The following is a 10,913-nucleotide window of genomic DNA, read 5'->3' as shown; positions in this document are numbered from 1 at the left end:
ATATATATGTGTGTGTATATGTATATAGCTGTTGTATGCAGCTGCATGTATATATATATATATAAATACTCAATGGTTATATATATATATATATATATATATATATATATATATACTTGTCTATAAATTTATATATATATTTACACGCAGCTGCATTCCTCAACTATAATACCCTTAATGTTCACAAGGACCACTTCATTATTGTCTGTGAAATATAACAGTTTAAGGTTGCTGTGTTTGCGCGCGGAACAGCACGGTGTCGGGCTGTTGTTCAAAAACAACAGTTGCGTGTGTCGATTGAAACGGGAAAAACTTACAGAGCAATCACCGTTGCAATAGTGAGATTTGAAAGAACGGGGAGCCAACACAAAGTTCCAGCCGATTTCTTCGAAGTCGACGACAATAGGATGTAGGCAGCATGGTTTCCTTTCAACTTCTGGACATGCTTGAGTTGGTGGTGTGCGTGTGAAATGTTTTCGATTTCTAGTTGTGATATCTAGAACGGGTCTCTATAATCAGATATAGAAATTCTGAGCAAGTACACGTAAATACTTTATAATGTAGTCAACCTCTAACCGTAATCTATACAATAAACTCGTTTATAAAATAATGATTGCATAGCCGTATATTACTATTCACCTCAAAAACGTAACATCGTGTTTGGATAACAAGGTCGTATCCTGGTATCGGAAGGGTATATATATATATATATTTTTTTTTATTTTAACAAAATAGCATTACATCAAGTTTTCTGATGGATGCACCATTAAATCACTTATAATGTGCAGTTCACATCCGATTTTATTTGTGGTCAAACTGTATAGCTTTAGTTCAGGCTTATGAATTTCTTCATAAGCCTGAAAAAGTGCATTAAGTGGACGAAAGCGAGTAAAATAATTTTTAAAATGTTGAGTTATAACCAGCTAAAATACAGGTATAAATGGTCTTGTACGGTGTGTTGTCCTGTAGTTGTCGTATTTTAAGTGCGCGAACTTTTGTAGGTCTACGTTCGTGTGCACCTAAAAATTATTTCCGCTACCCAATCAGTGAACAGTGGCGTAGGCCTAACGACGAGCTACGGGGCCCGGGACTGAGACAGTGTTGGGGGCGGGGGTGCCCAAGGTGTCACAAAAGTGGCAGAGAGGACAGTGTGTGGGTGAATCACGTCCCTCTTAAAGCTTTCATTAATGCATTAAAGCATAGTGTCCATAGAATCGCTACAGTCGTTACAGCGTTTTCATTCTAATCCTTGCACTGCGTAGCAGTCCCCAACGCAATCGGGAACATTCCCTGATTCAACTGACCAATCAGCGTCGTCAATGGAGTAGGAAATTATCGTGTAGCGATTTTTATGGAAACCAGGCTAGGCTACATTATGCAATGTCAATACCGTTGTTCAAAATTTTGGCAGTTAAATTTGTTTATTGCTAGTTTTGAGTGTCCTTTTACGGTCCGAAGGCTCTCTAGTAGTTCGCTTTTTGTAGTAGAAGGAGGAATCTGGGCACCCCTTTGAAGCGGGGGGGGGGGGGGTCCGGGCCCTTCCCACCACTCCTGAGAGCCCACAGGCATTACGCCACTAATTAACTGAATCTCAAAGAAGTTTCTTTTCTTGAATTTACATTTCATTCAAAATTATTTCTAAAACCGTAATATGAAATATGAAAACTACATGTTAAATTGTAAGAGGTAGGGTGAAACAATTGTATAGGTATGATGGTATCTGATAATTGTGTTCTTTAGGCTAGGTCTAGTAGGTATTTGGATATCATTGACAGAGGCAAGACTCAACAACCATATCCGAAACTTCTTGGAATGTGAATTCGTTGTGTCTGTCTGTATAAACCATTTTCAGGGGCTTTAGTTCGGTTGGGGAACAGCACTGAGCGATAGCCGACTCTTGATTCAGCATTGACAACTCAAATGTTCCGGACCCTAACAATGCACTTATGGGACATTGGCCTTTGCAGTAGTTGGCGTAGAATGCCGAGGGTGCAATTACCCAATCCCAGCCGAATTTTTTGAAGTCTATACGCAATTTTTCCATACAACACACACTACTGTTCGTGTTACATTTCTGTGTCCGCTTGTGGGATCGGCCATGTCGTCTTTTCTTGTCGAATTCCACGGAAAACACGGGACTCTGTCGACAAGAAAACAAACTTAGTGACAACATGGCCGATATATTAAATTTTGTTTAATGAATTTAATTGAATACAGTATATAGGATTCAAATTGATGCAGGAATTATTGTTATTTATGTCATTTATTTTATTCGCTTGGAAGAAATACTGTAATGTAAAATTTAAAAAAACTGTAATAAAAATAGGCTAAAAAAAGTAAGCATTAGGCCTATATTATACTCACATGTCTGTCATTTGGTGCGGTAATAACTAAATTGTTTCCTGCACTATCATGAGCCTCCAAAACTATATAGCGGTGTGCTATTGATGGGTCCTTCGTCCATTCCCTTGTTAATTGGCTAGCGTCAAAACGTTCCCATGAACCTTTGGCAGTGCTTAAAGAAATTGTTTTTGCTTTGTATAACTTCTTTTTCATGGGGGATGTGGGCGTAGCTTCAATCAGCATATACACACGGAGATGGGTGACTGTACGCTGAACAACAGTCGCTTTGTCCACGTATACCCATAGACTTGCCACTTCAATAGATTTTCCTTTTAATTCAGTGTTAAAACATGCAGAATTCGGAACGTCGATATCTTCAGGTGCTGAATTGAAAAAAAAATATTAAGATTAATGGTATCATATAAGCTTTATTTTACAACGTCCAACAAGGAGGTCTTCCATCACACGAGGCATCTGTCATATCAAATATATAAAAACCCCACAAATCCTCTCATCTGTCAAATAAAACATACGTAAGTAGTAAGAAGTGGGATTTGTGAAGTGCATAATAGTGAGGTCTCTATGCGCTAAAGTGATTTTCTAAAAAAGTAAAGAATTAAAGTAGGGACTAAACTAAAAAAAAATGAGTCTCAAGCCGATTCTTAAAGATATCAAGAGAAAGAGATTCGGTCACAAAAATAGGCAAACTATTCCACATCTTGGGAGCAGCAGTAGAGACACACATAAAGCAGATGAACTAGATGTGGATCGGAGACTAGAGATCTAGAACAAGTGGTGGACCGACGTTTAACCAGGTTGGATAGGCCTATGTATGAAGGTGATATGTTAAAACCTCACAAAAACAATCAATAGATAATTCATGTAAAAGAATGAAAATTATTTATTTCCGAAGAAACACAGGTGAAATAAATGAAAGGTTTCACAAATTTACATGCTTTTTACTACCAAAAAAATCTATGTATACAGATTATATCAGTATATACATAAATAATCGAATAATAATTGATTATGTGTATATATATGTATATATACAATATATAATTATATACACATATAAATTTCTATGTATGTATGTATACATATACATACATACATTCACACATACACACAAACATACATTGTCTGTGCGCTGAACCGTGGAGATCTATAGGTGCCTTCCCATAGCTGCCTCTCCTTGTGTTTCAGCTAGAGGGCTGAAATACAAGTTACAATAGCGCACCGTTTTTCGCCGTTGGTGCCGTGTGCATTTATGGTCCATATGCACGTTAAAGAAAGCAGTACACTCTTCGAAAAAGAGTAGGGGATTGTCTCTCGGTGTACTGCCCTATCTACTACCACCAGAAGGAACCCACTGGAAATAAGTCTTCTTCTAGACTTTCATGGGGTATCCTTGGTGTTTACACCGAATAAATACAATACAATCCAATCCATAAATAGGCCTACATATAATCAATTACCAAAATGGAAAGAAAAACATTACATTTTCTGTTTGCAGTGTAAACGCTGTCTCTTATACACATCTAGATGTGTATAAGAGACAGGTGTACTTCATTTCAATCATGAAGAAAAAGGATGCAAAAACTAAGTAAGGCCAAATTTTAAAAAATTACTTGTTTAGCGTCATATCAGAACACAATTTTAGGTGGGGAAGGGCGGTCTTTTTGTTTGTTTTTTTTTTTGTTTTTTTTTAAATTTTACAGTATCAGTAATCAAATAAAATGTGTTAAAATTAAACATTTTCAATAGGCCTACAATAAATATTACACCTAGTTGGTGAAATCATTGTTTTAATTCACTTAAAATAGGTCTATACTTATTTTGATTAGAATTTCCTGGGCAATTCATTTTTTTGAATTAAATAAACTTTTTATTTTGCTTGAAAATTCAGGTGGGGTGGTGACGCTGAACATATATATATTTTTTATATATATATATTTTTTGCCTAATTTACGTTTTTTATCGAATATAAAACGCCCCGCTTTGAATAAACGCCCCCTCCCGAGCCTCATGCCGTGGAAACGCCTCCCTCAAATACTCTCCCCACCTCCTCCACAAAACTGTAAACAAAACTAATGGACAACATCATCCTATATTCTACTCTAGTAGAATTACAGTTGGTCTTGGGATCAATAATGTCTCCATGGTAGGGCCTAATGCACTAGCACATTCTGTCGGCAGTTAATTTTAACATTTTTAACATTTGACACCCACATATAAACAAGTTGATATTAATATAGTTAACAACAAATGTTTATGTTGGTCACCGAATATGACATTATATTTTATTAGGCCTACATGTTTTCGACAGTAACGACTTGAAAGAAGTGCCACTTACGAACAGTTGCCATTATGAGTACACGTTTAACTGAGGCCGTAGTTTCCGAACCAATGACGTCTGTGTATTCAGTGGGTTTATCTGCAAACATATTTTCGTCATCCTCCATATCTGCAAAGTGCTGTAAATCTTCAAGAAAAGGTGGATTCTCGGGTAGCTGTCCTAGAGTGACATTCGGTGGGTGTGTCAGGCCAAGTTTTTCCAATATAGATGACTTTATCATTTCAATTTTCCATTCTTTAACTCTATCCATATCACAAGTAGAACAAACAGGCGTCGATGTAGTCTCGTTTGTAGAGGCAGCTATTGTAGTGGTTTGGACTTTACTGGCATTGTGCAGCATGCGTGGTGATGCCATCTCCACTGGGATTGGAGAGGCGATCAATAACAAGAGGTAAAAAAGCATATTGTTTATGGTGTTAAGTGCTATCGAAGCCTACCCATAAATGATGAAATTGCGTACATGCTGCTTTTTATACCCCATTGCTGACGACTTCTGGCAACCATTAACCAATCAGATGTTAAAGGAAAGTGCTTCAGCTACAGTGATTCTGTATGTTAACACTACCTTATTCCACGACGGAAAACAGGTGGATGGGATCTATATCTTTGTATGTTTATGAATATACATGTATCATTGTCATTTCTGATGTCCAAATTAAGTAAATATAGATAAGTTTTCCGTATCTTGTTCAAATGTAATACGGTACAAGTAAATCACTAAAATATATAAAAATTGACCAACTAACTTTTTTAACAACTAACTTGTACATCTAATGCATTGTATATTGCAATTACCGATAAATGACGTATTTCGGAATATAGGCCTATAATATGATAAATTAATATTATATAATGTAATTTATTTTGTCCCACTTGTTTCTGACTCTGACATGTAGAACCTATAAATATTAATTTTAAGTTTGAAAACAACGATGTTAGTTAAGTGTTTTCATGGAATTATACAGTATTAGTTTATATACCGATTATGTATGCTTTTTGTCACATTTTATTCAATTGGAAACAGCTGACTTGGATATCTTCGATATCCTTGTGTGTTTATGAATATACATTTGTCATTGCCATTATACTGATATACGGGTTAAATAAAATGATAAGCGTTCGTATCAGAGGTGCATTGTTTTGTCAGGTTGGCTCAAATAAAACAAGTAAATTAAAAAAGACGTAAAAATTACTGTTGTTATTAGATTAGAATTTTTCAGAATGTTTCATCGTTTTGCTGATTTTCTTAATTGAAATAAAGTAAGTAAAGAAAGAAAATGCGATTTTTATTCACATTGGACTAAATTTATTACACAAAGCTCAAAGGTAATGCCACTTTTAGCTCGTCAACTAAACCTATCACGACCATAAGTACTAGAAATCACGTGAAACAATAAATTTGTCTTATTATTTTTCTAATTTTGTCCTAAAAACATCGAATGTTGCAACCGAACTCCGAACTAGAAAACCAGATGCATAGGTGGAGATGTAATTTTAGAATTGCAAGATTAATGTGGTGTGGTATCAGTTCAAAAAGTGAATTTTGTCTTACAATGATTAATTATGTTTTGTGCACATAGAAAGTGAATAACAAACTGATAAGAATAATTATTATTTTCATTATTATTATCATTATTTTTGAAATCTTAAATACGTAGGCCTATATATTCCTATACATATATAGATATGTATATATATAATGCATATAAAATATATATTTACATGCGGTGTATTATACATAGGCCCTTGTGGCTCAATGGTGTGTGAACGTTATTGTATTCCGATTGCAAATTATATCATTACTATTATATTATATATAATCGAATATTTATGTCGTGTGTGGTTGTTAAAATTTGTGTATTGTTGTTAAACATTTTTTTCAGGAGAGTCCCGTGCCTGCTGTTTTCTTTGCTCATGTTTTCACAGCATATTTTTTTTTTAAATCGCTAACAAAAAAAACAAAAAAAACAAAACAAAAAACGTCTATACATGACAATCTGTTTTCAGTGCTTACGTACATAAAACCTCGAATAGAAGCTCAAAGGGCTTTATCTCTATCTCGAAAAAGCCCCCTCTTTAGTTGGCAAAAGTAATCCCGAAAAAAAGCCTATGGGCTACTAATCAAGGTAATTATGGACTTCTTTTCGATACAGTATTGTACTGACGTTGTATCTGATGATTATGATGGCGTGCCATTCAATATTATATTGCAGCATGGCTTACAGTTCCCGCACGATTATAATCGAAATGGTACTGAATTTGGTCGAGGATTTCGTGCATGCATTCACTTTTAGAAGTCGTTTAGTGGAGAAAGGGTATCTTCTTAGCTGAATGAGCTAGATTGAAGAAAGAGGAATATACAGTAATGAATGAATTATGATGTATAGGAAAGATAATGTTTGACAATAAAATAAAATAAAATATAACTTGCATTGGTGATCTATGTACGTAGTTTGTAGGAAATAGAGTAAAGTAAACAATTCTTTCTTGTGCTTTTTGTTTTAATTACTGGTTATAGATCAGATCTGCTTTCCTGACCCTGATTTTTTTTTTTGGAAAAATACATAGCTGGGCGCTTGGCCGAGGGTACTGTTCCTGCTTCTTGTACTGAAAACTTTGGTTACAACATCGGATTTTGAACTGGAAGGCAGTGGGCATGGTACTAGCACCGTATTATGGCCACTGTGGGTCTCCACGGTCCCTGCCGAACTTCTAATTCCAAATTTGGAATAATGACAAGAAATAAAATAAAATGAAAATTAAAAAATGATTCATTAGTCCGATGATATTGATTGATTATATAAATATTATAGTTAAATAAATAATTAAGAAATATGTTAGGCCTACATTAGAAAGCGTGGCTGTCGTTCTGTTGCATAAAATATTGTTAAAATTTATATTTTTATTCAAGTCATTGGGAGTCCGCCACTTACAAAATTTGAAACATAAAACAGCCGAAGATACGTTGTTTTGCCTCGGAATGGTATTCAACATTGTTTTAAGCTGATGGCATCTGATCGAGAGCAAAACCTAATAATTGATGGTGTTTATATAATCAACCTGGGGCGGATGCAGGATTTGGCGGTAGGGGTGCGTGCAAAAGGAGCGCAAATCTGTTTTGAAAGGTGGGGGGACATTTCGTGGAAATACTACCTGTAGTGGATGGGCGGAAATGACACTTTTATATAGTAAAATTCATCATCATCATCACATCACCATTATATAGTCAAAATGAAAGGCCAACAAATTCTCATGATATTTTATCAGCGATTTTCGGAAACCACTTAGACCTCATTAATAATGTGTGATGTACCATAATAGAAAATAAAACTTGATAACATTGTCTTTGATGTATTTACTTTACCACTTCAGCTGTTAGTCAGCTGTTAGTACACAACTACCTCAGCAACACCATGGTTGGGGCTAAGGTGAGAATATTTGAGGAAATAGTACTTTCAGATGGCCGGAAATGACACTTTTATATAGTAAAAATCATCAGATCACATCACCATTATATAGTCTAAATGAAGTGCCAGCAAATTTCTCATGATCTTTTATCAGAGATCTAATTAATATGAGTGATGTACCATAAAAAATAAAACTAAAGAAACACTTTCTTTGATGTATTTAATTTACTTGACCTACAAAGCCGTGAGGTCACATCCACACCATGGTTAAGGCTGATGGCAGGAAATGACACTTTTAAATAGCAAAATTCATCATCATCACATCACCATTATATAGTCAACATGAAGCGCCAACAAATTCTCATGATCTTTTATCAGCTATTTTTAGGAATGTGAACGCGCATGCACACGAACCGACGCTTTCGATTCGCGCGAATAAATTCGCCTACTGGAAAACCGACTATAAGCCTTTAAGAAACAGGGTTTTAAATACAATGTACACAGTGTTAAACTGAATAAATAACATGAAGACACAAGCATTTCTTCTGGATGTTTATTTACGATGATGTAGGACCTACAGTATGATAGGCCTACCGAACTACGGGAATACGTGAAATAGGTAACATGGGAACGGGCATAGAAGGCTCCCCACGCCAATATTTTTCTTACAAGCGCCACTCTCGAATAAGCGCCGCACTGAAGCCTCCAAAATATAAGCCATGGAGTAGGCCCTATTCGAGTAAGGGCAGGGTCAGTTAGGGCAAAAACATCATTCCTCTTACTAACTTCATGATGCAAGCGGGATACCATCTGTTGTAATAAAAATTTACATATAATCATAAATGTTATGGTCCTGCAACATTTCAGAAGGATAGGCCTACAACAATTTGTTTCTGAGTTGCAAACATGGGAACTTTAACACTATTTTTCTCGAATAGTGAAAATATCAAGTTTCGGATATCTCTGGATCCGCCTCTGATTTTAATCCAAACGGTGCTTCTACAGGAGTTCCATTCGGTGAGATTTACTTCGAAGGTATAGGGCCTATTAACAATTAATTTTGTGTACTTATATGTAGCCTAATATGTTAAATTTTATTTATGGATTTGCATGAAAACACCATTAGCATGTGTGCTTGGTTTCCACTATTAATTAATTCTTGCTCTTCACGGTTTGGAATATTTCTTTACCAACTCCACCTGTTATATAATATTATGATCAAATTATAAAGTTTTTTTGTTACATGTTTTCAATGTAGGGTCCTTTAACAGGGGAGGATTGGGGTGGGGGAGCCACCCCCTCCCCTTTTAGAAGGTAAAACAAAAACAAAAAAACAAAAAAACAAAAAAAGAAAGAAAGAAAAAGAAAAAAAAAATGATAGCTCAGAACGCCTCAGATGTTATTTCAGGCGTCTAGAACAAAAATTTCGCGGGGGCATGCCCCCGGGCCCCCAGGGCAGTGTCGTCTCGGTCGACCCCACTTTCGCCCACCCCATTTTTGGACATCTCTGGATCCGCCACTGCTTAAGGTTATAATCAAGATATCTTTATGTGTGCTATCATTATTGTAAAAGTGTGTTCAATAAACCTATATATTTAGGCCTATCTATCATTTCCAGATATTTTTTTGTGATAATGCTCAATTTCTGTATCCGAGAGTTTTTTCCTAGCCATATTTTTTATGTGCGGTTCACTTCAATTGGAGATACTCTATTATAATTCAGAAGTTTCAATTTTGAACCCAAACGTACTTTATGGCTTTTTCCATATCAGGGCAGTATACCTATAATAAGCATAACATAAACACTACTACAATGACGCTGTCGCCGTACGATGACCCCGACATTGTATTTGATCCCGTTTTACCATTATGTCTAGGTACATATGCAATCCTAAATGCACATTTGTGACCTATCTACGATCACCTCATTGCTCTGATGTATGCTTTTACTGTCTTTTAAAAATTATAAATGTAGGCAAAGAATTCATTTTACAGCCAGACGAAAACTGGAGTTGAACTAACAAAGTACTCTTTAAACCGAATATGATAGCCTGTTCAACAATAGTTTGAAATTACTAAAATTGTTCTTTGCCATAGCAGTTTTATAAATTCTTAATTAGGCTTTTAATACAGTGTGAGACTGACTGAGGGTCAAATGAGGGGGGAACAGGGGCGCATGTCGCACCTCTTACGATTTTTCCACTACCCATTCTTTAATTAAACGAAAACATGTAATAATCTTTATTTGTTTCCTGTATTGTTTTTATGCAATAAAGTGATTTTATATACTAATTATCTTATTGAATTACGTTATGGGATTGCTTGATTATAATAATAGTTAACTATTCAAACTACTTACATTGCCCTTTTTCTCATATACATTTTAAAGAAAATGTCTACACAAAAGACGGAAGATGGTCTTATTCTCCTGCAGTATGTTATTCTGGGTTAATAAAACGTGGGTTGCATTGTAACCTGTAAACATATGTTAGCGGTGTCAGTTTGGCGAATGTACGATAACGTCTCTTTGTAGAAACACAATTCGGCGAATCAACTTAACATTCTCAAATCTATAGTTTGCTGAATGCCAAATTGCCGAATCCACTGCTTAGAGATCGATCGCTCCGATAGATAGTTTAAGAATTCTCAAAGGGTAGGCCTTACCGAAAATGAATAATTAATATTACACAGACTCCTTGTATAGTTATTACAATCCTCATAATGCAGCTTGCGCATTGCCAAAAAAAAAGTATATCCTATTTCGTAAAATGGGCATAATGAAATAATAAAATCTGTATAAAGAG

At 35.4% G+C, this 10,913-nt stretch overlaps 1 protein-coding gene across 2 annotated transcripts; it reads right to left on the bottom strand.

Annotated features, from left to right (window-relative positions):
- Positions 1-77: 77 nt before the first annotated feature.
- Positions 78-5,959, bottom strand: LOC117106014 (growth/differentiation factor 8-like). 2 transcript variants are annotated; one of them, XM_033247330.1, is made up of 3 exons: positions 4,700-5,955; positions 2,365-2,726; positions 78-509 (listed from the first exon to the last, which is right to left on the bottom strand). In XM_033247330.1, the coding sequence occupies exons 1-3, from the start codon at positions 5,103-5,105 to the stop codon at positions 141-143; spliced, it is 1,137 nt and encodes a 378-aa protein (XP_033103221.1). In that variant the 5' UTR covers positions 5,106-5,955; the 3' UTR covers positions 78-140. The 2 variants fall into 2 exon arrangements, with proteins under 2 accessions (XP_033103221.1, XP_033103220.1); XM_033247329.1 differs by having other exon boundaries at positions 367-2,140; positions 4,700-5,959.
- Between the last annotated feature and the right edge of the window lie 4,954 nt (positions 5,960-10,913).

Source organism: Anneissia japonica, unplaced genomic scaffold, assembly GCF_011630105.1.
Source record: "Anneissia japonica isolate Jap-2015-1 unplaced genomic scaffold, ASM1163010v1 scaffold284860_len1800451_cov186, whole genome shotgun sequence".
Lineage (NCBI taxonomy): Eukaryota > Metazoa > Echinodermata > Crinoidea > Comatulida > Comatulidae > Anneissia > Anneissia japonica.
Note: the sequence above shows the minus strand (reverse complement) of the source record. Positions and strands in the feature narration are given on the sequence as shown.

What these genes read in the sequence shown, in the direction of transcription:
- LOC117106014 (XM_033247329.1), bottom strand. Translation starts at nt 5,105, where the DNA reads ATGCTTTTTTACCTCTTGTTATTGATCGCCTCTCCAATCCCAGTGGAG. An exon ending in ACTCATAATGGCAACTGTTC is followed by an intron (nt 2,727 to 4,699) that starts GTAAGTGGCACT and finishes TTTTCAATTCAG; the next exon opens with CACCTGAAGATATCGACGTT. An exon ending in CCGCACCAAATGACAGACAT is followed by an intron (nt 2,141 to 2,364) that starts GTGAGTATAATA and finishes TCTTGTCGACAG; the next exon opens with AGTCCCGTGTTTTCCGTGGA.